This window comes from Dermacentor variabilis, chromosome 3 (assembly GCF_050947875.1).
Source record: "Dermacentor variabilis isolate Ectoservices chromosome 3, ASM5094787v1, whole genome shotgun sequence".
NCBI classification, from domain to species: domain Eukaryota; kingdom Metazoa; phylum Arthropoda; class Arachnida; order Ixodida; family Ixodidae; genus Dermacentor; species Dermacentor variabilis.
The window spans coordinates 175798918-175811451 of NC_134570.1; the positions used below are offsets into that span (position 1 = coordinate 175798918).

General features: G+C 46.5%; 1 protein-coding gene across 2 annotated transcripts in view; it reads right to left on the reverse strand.

Annotated features, from left to right (window-relative positions):
* The window catches only part of LOC142576534 (pancreatic alpha-amylase-like), a 42760-nt gene extending 40782 nt beyond the window's left edge, over nt 1-1978 (reverse strand). For both annotated transcript variants that reach the window (XM_075686692.1, XM_075686691.1), the window contains exon 1: nt 1532-1978. In XM_075686692.1, the coding sequence (XP_075542807.1) occupies nt 1532-1795 (264 nt within the window). In that variant the 5' untranslated portion in view covers nt 1796-1978. The remainder of the gene's footprint in view (nt 1-1531) is intronic.
* Between the last annotated feature and the right edge of the window lie 10556 nt (nt 1979-12534).

Sequence of the window (12534 nt, forward strand, 5' to 3'; positions counted from 1 at the left end):
CTCTGTCCCTCATTTTAAGAGCGAAAATATTACAAATGGCGCTTTACCTTAAAGATAATAGTCAGCGGGGCGTGTCTAAAAATTATTAGGTGTGCGAAAATTGTATTTAAGAAAGGCTGATTACAAAAACCTTACACTTGTAGTTCGCCGATCGGGCAACTACGGTCGCATTTAATCAGCAGCAACACGCTGCCGCCTGCTAAAGCACACTGATGTAACAAGTTATCGTCGTGCCGTGGCTACGCCCTGCTTGTCGCGAGGCGTAGCCACGTAGCCAACATTCTCAAGCACGGGAGCGCTGGATTTATACGAGATACTGCCCGAACATAACGGCGGGCCTTTTATAGCTTTTTTTTCTTTAATGAAAAGGCTTCATCTGCCAAAAGAACGAGGCATGCCGTAGCGAGCGCCCCGGATTCATTTAGACCGTCCGGCTTTCTTGAACGCGCACCTAATGCACGGTACAAGGGCGCGTTTGGATTGCGCCCACATCGAAATTCGGCCGCCGCCATGGCCACGCTTTTATCCCGCGACCTTGTGCACCCGCCATCGTTACTTAGTGGTTATGTTGATCGGCGGCTAACCAGGAGGTCGCGGCATCAGATACCGCCCACGACGGCGACATTTCGATGAGGGCGAAATGCGAAAGCACCCGTGTAGTTAGATTTAGGTGGACGTTAAAGTACCCCTGGTGGTCAAGATTTCGCGAGTCCTCCACGACGCCGTGCGTCATAATCATTTCGTGGTTTTGGCGCGTAAAATCCAATTTTTTCATTAACTTTAAAGCCACTAAGAAACCACGGCGAGTACCAACCCCTCGCAAGCGGTTTTAAGGGGAAGCTTAGCTCAGGGGCCCCTATCTAAATACCTGAAACAGGACAAAATGTGTCCCTAGACCACCACTGTACCGATTTTGACGAGGCTCGTTAGACTTCGAAGATGAAGTTTAGATATCGTAGCTCTAGGAAGGAGATTTTCATTTAGGCCATAGATTGCTTTAGTTCTTGAAATTGTTGAAACTTGCAAAGTAAAAAAGAAACGAAACTATCAGCCTAGACCTCAAGCTGACGAATAAAAAGCATATTATAATTCAGCACACCGAATTTATATTTCATGTAGAGCTGACAAAATGAATATAATATACATCCCTATGGAGTACATCGCTAATTTGTGAATGGATTGTTGAAAAACCTTTTTAGGGATCGCAACAAACGCACATAAGGTGCAAATAATTAAATTCCATTTGACCGCCTGAGATGCTCTAAGGAATGCATTTTACAGAACTGCGATATTTGTTTTTGGTAACACTCTCAAGCATGCATTCACCCACATTATTTCACCCACAACGCTGTTATTTCTCTCTCTCTCTCTCTCTCTCCACACACACACACGCGCACACACACGCATATATATATATAGTGCGCTGATATATATATAGTGCGCTGATTGCTGCACCGTAGTGCACAATAGTGCGCGATACGATCAGCTGGTCCTAGGGAGTCGCTTAATAGAGAGAAGTTGTGCAACTCGCCTGAACACCGCCATAGCCACGCGGGCCAAGGAACGTTTCGCACTCTTCGGCAATGTCGTCGAATCTCCACTCGAACAGGTGCACGATCACGCTTCGACCGGGAACCGTGTTCGGCTCCTTGTTGCTTCCATGGGCGCTGCGGCAGCAGTTCAACAGCGTAGCCGTCAGCAACAGCATCCGCAACGTCCATATTATTCCTGCGGGGTGTCTCCGTGCAACTGGCCTACTACACGCAGAAAAACAAGGACGTGGGGAACAACTCATCTCGCGACGGCCCTCTTTCTTCACGGCGGGCACGTGCGAAGCGTTTTCTTCAGCAATTCCCGCGCGCCGCGGTTTCACCGTAAGTTTCCTGTGTTTGCGAGGGCCCGGATGAAATATTCCGCATGCGATTCCGCTCTACCCCGAAGACTTCCTTCTTGGAAGCGCTGCTGAAGTGTGCCGCTTCGACGCAACGTATCGCTCGTTATACGTGCCTGGCTTATCTCGAAGGGGGTACTCGAGTTATTATCGCCAATAGATTGCCCCTAGCTTGTCTCGCGATTCAATAAGATGCACTATAGATTTCGCGAAACGGTTAAGCAATAACACAGCGTTTCGCTCCGGAAGATAAACGAGTTTACTGCGTACGATTGCTGCGCAAAGAAGGCACACGTGCACGTGACACTAACAAGAAAACAACAAGCGAACGAACGCGGACCTTGTGCACTAACAACTGCTTATTCCTTTTTTGTTACGGTCACTACACCTTAATACAATTAGGAAAGAGCAAAATATAATGTAAATAATGATACCGTCGACAAAGATAAGCTTGTACAGTAGCAAAAAAAAAGTTAATTATATTCTGATGTTTTAGATGCGAAATCCATGATATGAGTATGAAGCACGCCGTAATGGAAGACTCCGGAATAATTTTGATTACCCGGGGTTCTTTAACGCGCACCCCACTCCACGGAACACGGTTTCTTTCTTTCTTTTTTATTTACACTTTACTCCCGTCAAAGTACGCTCTCCGCGGCCGGGATTTCGTAGCGCACCCTCAGGCTTAGCCACGCAATACCAAAGCCAATGCGCCACCAGGGCGGACGGTAAAAGAATAGGTGTGAAACAAGATATGAAAGCACATACGACATACAAAACACGTTCCTCAAAGTAATGCCGCAAGTCATCATCCTGCGGGAAACCATCCGTGCAGGAATTTCACAGTGCGCTGATCTAAAGCTGCTGAGTGTGCACTGAAATCCGTGTGACCAACCTGCTGTTACATGAAAAGAAAATTCGATAATTTCCTTCTTACTGTCACTCGTAGCTGCATAGGCTAATTTCTTTGTCCTATCAAGCACTGTGCTACACTCCCAGTTTTCACGCTGGACCGGTAAATTGCCAGATATTGCTATCTAGGCTACTGCATTGTTCTGCTGTCGAAGTTTTTTAAGTGTTTGTCCCTTTCACGAACGTGTGCTTTACCGCAGATGAGTGGAATTTCATGAACCACTTTGCACGCACAATCACTATGCGTACACATCTTGGTGTATGACGACTGACTTGCCTTGAGTCGCACGACTCACATTCAAGATTTTGTATGTGGCCCGCAGTTTGAAATGGGCCGAACGTCTTAGTTTCAATGCACTTCCTATTCCTGTGCAAGATGATACGATTGCTGTTTTTCCACCCTTCGAGTGACGGGATTATTAAAAATTTTGTCAATGTGATGTTATACTGCACACACGATTCCCCTGCCCCCTGCTGTATAAATATGAAAGCATATCTATGAACTGCAACCTCACGTTAGCTGACAATTCCAAAGTGAAATGGAAGCCGTTGTGTGAGTTTGAAACGAATCCACAGCGTCTCTCGTGCCGGTTCCCGAAAAATGACCATTTGAGAAAGATAAGGTAATGTAAATATGCGAAGCATCTTATAGCCCCGATGCTTCTTAAGGCATCTTTAAGCTTTCAGTTTCCTTTCCTATAATAACATTCGACAAAACAGGCGCTATAATATTGAGAAGAGTATAGGCTTGGGCTGGTTGGTAATACATAGCTACACTGGAAGCATAGCGCGCGAAGGACGATCAACAAAGACTGGACAGGACAAGCGCTGTTCAAGGTTCATAGCGCCTGTTCTGTCTAGTCTTTGTCGATCGTTCTACCCGCGATATGCGTCCAATTTAGCTAGAATATCGTCAGTGCAGATGTGAGCTATTGCGCAAACAATAGATTCTTGCTAGGAAACGAACAAATATTCCAGGTAGTCTCACTCACTGAGAAACTAGATGCATCCATTGCTGTCAATGTAGTCTTCAGCAAATCAGATAACTTCCGCGTGAGCAATCTTTTTTTATATATTCCGGCAGAACACATTTAAGCAACGTAGCGACACACAGTGTTGCCACCGCTGAAGCGCGTCATGTGTATGGCGTGTGTGCAGCATTGCCCTTCTCGCCAGCTTCACCTGTGGACACGCTGTTCCACCGAAGAGCTCTAGTGGCACCACCACGAAGTGCACGCTTGGCGTCTGTATGAATTTGTATTCAGACAAGATTGTTTGAATATATCGATTCGACGCAGCACCGGATAAACTTTAAAGATTTTTTTTCCCTTTCAGGAACGTACACACCCAGTGGCCCAAGGGCGGCATCAGAGAGGTTCAGGGTTCACAAAAGAACGGTACGCACCCAGTGCCACCTACCGGCGGACCCCTTTTAGCCCGACAGTTGGTTTCGAAATGTGGCCTCCTAAGGCAGCAGCCCGACGCTTTACCCATTAGACCATGAAACCCAAGTAACCCAGTGATCGATGTTGGCAGGAAAACGGTTAAAGATTAACGCCTGCAAACAGATAGTCCGGTAAATGTGCACGATTTCCAAAACAAAAAAACCCAATTCGCCTTAACAGATATTTCGCGTGCACTTTTTAGAAGCACATAATGGGGTCCCAGTCCTTGAGGAAGCTGGAAACTGGGGAGGGTGGCATACTAGGAAGTACTCTACTTGACAAAATGATAACAGGTTGCATTGCCATGACCGCTTATATTTCACTATAAACCTGAGCGGGTTGCCTTCTTTGTGCGCCTTTACGGTCGAGGACGTAGGTTGAGTTCTTCATTGCCATAATTTTGAGGGGCAGAACAGCTAAAGCACCTTCTACCTACTTAACAGCTAGTTGTTTCGATTCTTCGTTTTTTTTTCTTGTCAAAGTCTCCTTTCTTGATGTTCTTGTCATTGTTTTGTTACGTCTCAATAGGCCGATGAGCAATGCTTAAATGTTTGCCACGAGGCAGTCCTTTCAACAGCGCACGCCCATATGACGACGGGACCTGACATAGACTGTGACGCACAAAGGGGCTGACTTCGAAGCGACAACAGCCGCCGCCCGCCTTAAAAGCGATGATTACCGCGACGATCACTCTACCTGATTAAGGCTATTAGCGCAGCTCAGGACGAGCAAAAAAGGAAAGAGGTAGGGGTAATCAAAGGGAGCGGAAAACAGGGTGAGCGCTCACCCTGTTTTCCGCTCCCTTTGATTACCCCTAACTCTTTCCTTTTTTGCTCGTCCTGAGCTGCGCTAATAGCCTTAAACAGTTATGACATACCAACTCGCCCAAACTGCCACGCTTTTGACACTCTACCTGAACCTGACAAGTTGAACTAATTGATGAAAGCCGCCAACGTCGAAGGCTACGATGGAAACAGCGTTGACCTCGGATTCCCAGACTGCTACAAGCTTGCGTCATATGCGTGTGCGAAGGTGCAATATCATGCGAGGGATCTTGCGACCGATTAGACGGTTGTGATTGGCCGCGATATATTCTTCGGTTTTCGTAGACTAGTCTTATCGGCAAGACGACGGCATTAAATGCGGGGACCTTTGGTGCAGTGAGGAAGGTGGTGCTGACGTGTCCAGATGTGAACTCCGACGTTTGATATCTTCCTACATGGAGTGGGCTTCCGTATCTAGATCCAGTGCAAATAATAGAAAATAAACCCTTTTTCCTCGATTCCTTCTAGCGGACGTATTCATCCATGTGCCTGGAGGATGCCTGGATTGAACGCCACCTGGAACAGCAACAGCTTCTTGATCCATCTACAATTACTACTCTAGTGCAATTGTTACAAATGATCCCGTTGTATCCTAAATGAGCAGACGCAATTGAGGACAACGATGGCATCCTTGTTCTTTCTGGCCACGTTCTTTGGAGATGCATCGCATTCCATCGAGGATATTCCACACCATGGTAATTAGGTCCGTCATATCCCCCTCCGGTTTCAATACATGCATTGGTTCCAGGTTTAGAGCACATGTAACACTTTTAGGAATGTCTCCTGAAGACAGATACACAGCCAGTTCCTTATGGTCTGTTTTCTTATTTCTTTTCCTCGGTAAGAAGGCGAATGATCAGTCCCAAACTGCTCTTAGCCGCTCTTCAGCCGGTTCAGCGATCAACCTCCGTATAAGAAAGTATTAATAAACATTGCATGAAAAGGAAACCACCTTTCGTAGTACGATGTACTTGTGTCTGTGTGATTCAGATAGCCAAATTTACGTAGTGTTATAAGGTATGCCCATAGTTTTTTTTTGTTATGGTTGCAATCCTTTTTGCATAACTGTCACTTGTATTTGACATTTACAAAAACAACTTGTTTTCAATTTTGGTAACTTCTTTTTGTAGTCATCTTTCTCTGTATTGTCTGTTCACTTTGGGGTACTTTAAAAAATAAACAGTACAGGTATGCTTAGAAGTATTTTCTTTCAAATGCTTAGCGCGCATGTCCGGATGAGAAGAATGGTGTACATGCCTGCGACTATCAGATTGCACGAGCTTTCACGCACGTCTCGACGTTGTTTCTGAAGAAGCCAACTTTCAGCGGCTATGCCTTGCGTGAAGAACTAAGTTAGCACCTTCGTTCCACACCTTGCTTTAATGATTGGGAGCAATAACTGTGGTATCACCAGAAGTGTGGACGTAGAAGAAACAGTAACGCCCGAACAACCCTAAATAACGTTGAGACTAATTTAACGCGGGCTCGTTGATAAGACACGATTCTATGGTTTATGGTTGTGCGGCAAAGGCGGCACAGACATTCCCCTCACTACAAGAAACCATCGGGCGCCTTCATCTCTAATGACTGTTAGTTTATTCGCATAGGCTCGTCAAACATATATAAATTTAACTTATAACAAAAGATCACGTGTATGCAAATGAAGTTGCAAGAAAAATGTGATCGTACAGTAATAACCATGAAACATAATGTTAAAGCCTATATACACACGAAAAGCGTTTATTAAGATTAGGGCACAGGTTATCGTCCTATGCAGAACATTTATTTTGAGTGTTTTACTGCGCGTAGATCAAAAATGACTAAAGGTACAGCTAATATTGCAGTAATGTCGATAGGATCTTTTATCTTCACGTGATGTCGGATGAGCTAAAAGGAAAAAAAGAAGCACAGCAGCCAGAAATCCAGTTAAAGTAGTATCTTCAGCAACACTGGAACTGCCCGGCCTATGCAAAAAGGTTAACGCGAGTCATGTGACTCAAGACAAGTACACCACCAAGCACTGCTATAAGTATATTCTTTGGATGCGCAAGCTTAGTTGCGAAATTCCGCTCACCTGTGCTAAAGCAAAACTAGGTCAAACGGGGCAATGCCTAAATAAAAGACTTCACTAGAAAGCGAATGAAATAAGCATGGTACCGATATCGGGAATTTAGCGGCGCACTGTTAAAATGCCAGCGTTGCCCAGAGCTTGATTGCACAAAGTAATTGGCTTATGCTGGAAAGGATTGAGCTGTTTGGCTGCATGTGTGTCAGTGCACCTTTAGTTGAACTAAATATACTTCACTTGAACCAACTGAATTTGTTTATCTAACAGACAGCAAGCCGCTCATGTTCCTAACATTATTTCCACCATTAAGTCCACTGACAACGGCGTCGCTCAAGGTTCGATGCTCGGTCTCCTTTTATTCTAAATTATTATTATTCACCAGACTGCAAACTTAACGTACGGCAACCTATCTTGCATGCACATGATACAACTATAGCTACAAGTGATACCTCCATCGATTCCTTAACTAGCAGGCTGACCACTGATCTCGGGAATGTTCACGTCTCGTGTAAAGATTTATAGAGGTAGCGCAAATAAAACAAAGTTCGTTTTCTTCCACTCGGGCCAGAACCCTCTTCCTCTAGTTTTGTCATAAGTATCATTTGCCACCACCTCCTTATAACTCCTCAGGGCACATTTCTGGAAGACGTTCTTGATGCATGTAAAAACATTCCTGTCACATTGTTATATAAAACACAGGATACCTAATTGTATAAGAATACTGATCAAAGCATGCCTATATTTCACTTTACCTACTTCATTTAACAGCCACAGTCATCTTCCGTACTCTACGTTATCTCATTGACAAGTATATATCAAATCCTTCCGTTACAGCGATTTCAATACCAACGCCTTAACATCCTAAAATATAGCCCACCATTCACCAGCCCATATTCACTACTTCAACATGGTGTCATATTAGTTTCCGAATTGTTCAAGTATGAACTGAGTATTATGAAAAAAACTCAAATATGAGTTTTTTTTTACATATGTATGTATGGTACCATAGCAGATGATGTGTAGAAACATTAAAACCTGAGTAGGTTCGCCTCGAAAAACAACGCTGCTATATTATTGTCATACGTAGGTACTAAATATGGTAAAAATACACCTACTTTCGCGGACATGACATGACAAGAACATTATTTGAGTCCTGAGGGACTGAGATCTTGGGGAGCCAAAATCGAAGGCTCCCGAAGATCAAGTCGGTGGCTCCGCCCACGATGGGACCGGGAGATCAAGTCCCGCCGCAATGTCGGGGGCCCTTTGGACAGCCTGGAGTTGAATGTGGAGATTGCTGCTCTTGAGAGATTCCTGCCATTATTCTTTCGTGATGGGTGGTGAGGCGTTAAGAGCTGGGCACAGCCCGAGCATGTGGTCAAAACAGCATGAGTCATGACCACATTTGGGGCACGACTGTGAGTGTTCAGGATCTACCTTCTTAAGGGATCGAGGAGTGGGATACGAACGGGTTTGCAGGAGTCTGAGTGTGGTAGCTTCAGGTGTGCTCAATTTGGGGTGAGGGGGTGGAAATGTCCTCCTGCCTAGTCGATAATGGGAAACAATTTCGTGGAAAGTACATAATGGATCTTTGTGGATGTTGACCTCGTTCCAAGTCTGGCTACCCGTGACAGCGCAGTGCATGAAATCGCGCGCTCTCCGGTGGGCCTGCTAGTTAGGATTACTTCCAAGCGGGTTAACTGAGCTATCTAGCTGGGCTGGGAACCACGAGATTTGGTATCCTCCTTCGCTGCTCTCCCTAGTCCTTTGAAGTGTTTTAATCACAATACTGTTCGCCCGTTCAGATATGATAGCGGACGAGAAGGATCTAACCACCGTGCGCGAGTCCGAGAAGACGATAGCGGGAACTTTTGAGTTGTGAAAAGCCAGAGCGGTCGCCGCTTCCTTCGCCACATGGACAAACTTCGTATAAACAGAGGGTGCATTGACCAGGTTGCCCCCCGCGTCTACCACCGAGACAGCGAACTTATCCCCGCTGTCATATCTGGCAGCATCAACAAAGAGGGCATCTAGTTTCTGCTGATTGATCTTTTTAAGGATGGACTTGGCTCTCGCGAATCTTCTACCCTTGTTATGCACTGGGTAGATGTTTCGCGGGACAGGGTCAACCATGATGCGACATATGGTTTCCCGCGTCAAACTGACTTTGGTCGCTGATTCATGGCGGGGTTGGATTCCCGCTTCTTCTAAAATCTTTATCCCTGGCTTAGTGGATGAAAGTCTTATTATCTGAGCCGCTGTGTGAACTTCTATTAGCTCATCGATGGTGTTATGGAGTTCTAGCTCCAGCAGCTTCTCAGTGCTTGTGGACGGCGGAAGGCCGAGCACGCGCCTGAGGCCGGTTCTGATTAGGAAGTCGAGCTCGGCTTTTTGCGCTTTACCCCATTAAGGTACGGCGCGATGTAGATGACATGACTCAGGAAGAATGCCTGATAAGCTCTCAGCAAATTGACCTCTTTGAGACCACCTCTTCGATTTTAGGCGCGGGCTACAAGTCTTAGGACATTATTAGCCTGTCCAGTGAGCCTGTCCAGTGAGCCTGTTGAAGGCCGTCGAGTTATAGTCCTTGGCATCAATGAAGAGACCTAGAATTTCGACCGAGTCCTTTCTCGACATGGGATGCCCATTTTTACCTCGAATTTCTATCGGCAGAGTTTGCAGAGGCGCAAGATTTCTGGCCCCGTCTGGACTGGCGGTATAACAGTAGCTCTGATTTAGCGGGGGAGATTTCAAGGCCCATGTTTAAAAGAAAGTCTTCCGTAGCCTCCAACCCGCTTTGTAACGAGTGTTCGAGCATGGCTAGCGATCCGCCCGGTGCCCCGATCGTGATATCGTCTGCATAAGTGGCGTTACCTACGTTCGGGATTGCAGCGAGGCGAGTGGAGAGTTTGTGCATGGCTATATTAAATAAGAGTGGAGAGAGGACCGAGCCCTGCGGGGTGCCGCAGGTGCCTAGTTCGTAGGGTCCTCCCGTGACCATGCCTAGTCGGAGGTGTGCCTTGCGATCCGCGAGGAAAGATCTAGTGTAATCGCTGGCCCAAGTCGAGAGACGAAATCTCCGTCAGGATGTGTTTATGCTCGACCCTGTCGAAGGCCTTGGAGAGCTCCAGTGCGAGGATCCCTCTCACGTCGCGAGTAGGGTTATCAAAGATTGCTTTCTTACGCAAAAGCATAGCGTCCTGTGTGGACAACACCTGTCTAGCCCATTACGTTGTGTCTAAAGAGCTCCTTATTTTCAATATGTTCAGTGATCCTGTTATGTATCGCGTGTTCCGCAAACTTGGCGATTCATAATGTAAGGGAAATAGGCCGCAGTTTAGTTATATGTGGGGTTTTTCCTGGTTTGGGTATGAGTACCACTTTTGCGGTACGCCGGTCTATTGGGACCTGTCCACTTTTCCAAACCTCATCTATTTTGGCTATGACTATCTCGATTGCCCTATCGTCTAGGTTCCTGAGGAGTTTATTCGTGATTCCATCAGGTCCCAGGGCTGATCTGCCATTTAGATTGAAAAGAACGTGTCTGATCTCTGACACGGTGAAAGGTTCGTCTAGATCAGGTGCGGAGAATCCCATGTAGTTCACACGCTCTACTGGGCGATCCGCGTCTTTGGCGAGGGGGAGATAAGTACGTACTTAGTTGTTAGCTAATTCCTTGTCGGTGAGACCGATTGCGGTTTGTTTCTTAATGAGCCTATCCGTTGCAAGGCTAAGGGTGTCCTTAGACTGTTTATCGTCGACGACACTTTTAAGTAAGCTCCATTCGCTACCTCTTCGCGTGCGTCCGTCCGTTTCGGTACACGTCTCATCCCATTGATGCCGGGCGAGCTGGGCCGAATAATTTTCAATCTCCTTGTTAAGAAGCGCGATTTTCGACCTGAGTCTACGATTAAGCTTTTGCGTTTTCCACCTGGCTGAGAGGGCGTGTTTGGCCTCCAGAAGGTGAGCAAGTCTCCAGTCCATTTTGGGAACTTCAAGATCCGTAATGATTTTTTTGGTTGCTCCTTTAACCGCCATGTTCAGATTCTCTAGCAGATCTGCATACGTTTGGTCTGGCGGGACTGTTTCATTTCTGATTTTTCGAAAAAGGTCCCAGTCTACATATTCATATCTCGTGGGTGGTCTGGGTTTGACACGCAACAGAATTTCCAGTATTTAATGGTCACTGCCTAGCCCCTCCTGGAAGTTGTCCCACGTGACTTCGATACATCGGAGGAAGGTGAGATCGGGAGTCGTATTTCGACTGACCGAATTAACGGATCCGGGGGGGAGCGTTGGGTCTGTGACGAGTATTGAGCCGAGCTCTGCAGCGTTGAAGACCAAGTTCGTCCCTTTTGTACTTTTGTAACCGTACCCCCACTCCGTATTGGGTGCAATAAAGTCACCCGCAACAACGCTCTGAGGAGCGCTTCTCGCCGCCCTAGACGTGGTGCCTAGTAATGTTTTGAAGTCTCTTTTCCTGTCCGGTGGTGCGCTGTACACGTAGAGAATGAAAATGTTAGAATTGATTGTTTTGTTGGGTACGATTTCTATTAAGTAGACCTCGAGGCCCGCTTTGTACAGGCGGACCTCGTGCTCAACCAACGAGATGTTCTTTTTGATTGGGGTAGCGATACGTCTGCCCTTTTCTCTCCTGTATGCTACCGTGCGGTACCCCGAGAGGGAAATTTCAGTTGTACATAGCGTTTCCTGTAACAATATAACTTGGGGCTTGTCCGCAATAGACCTCATAAGCTGTCCCAATGGGGCTTTGCGCCTCTGGAAACTTGCGCAGTTCCACTGCCAGATTTTCAAATTGTTGCTATTCGCGTTCGCTATTTTGCCTACTGAGAAGGATGGATTAGCCTTTTAACCCCATTTTCGGGATTCGGATTTGCCTGATTATGCACTGTCGAAACCGTAAGCCTGCCTTTGGCTTGGACCTTGGGTCTCTCTAGTTGAGTTAATCTCGTCTCCATCCCGGAGAGCATTTCCATCATGCGTCCTAGGGTCTTTTCTATGGCAGCTAGCTTGCCTCTGCTGTTTATGTTGGCAGGAGGATCGGCGGCGGTAGCTATGGCTGCGCTCGGCTCAACCATTTCATCTTCCTCGTCTGTCTCGCTCACCGGTTCTGGGTTGGGAGGTTTACGCTTGGATTTGCCAGCAAGTGGGCCTAGATCTTTGATTTTATCCTCATCGCGGTTCGAGATTTGCCCTCTAATGCTATTTAAGGCCTCTTTAAGCTCTGCAAGTTCGCGCCTGAGCTGTTGATTTTGCGCCTCAAGTGATTGGATTCGAGGATCATTCACTTGCTCTGACTGTGCCTCACCACTTGCTCTTTTGGCCGTCGCAGTCTTCTTTCCTATCGACGGCACTGTGCCGGAGCCCTTGACT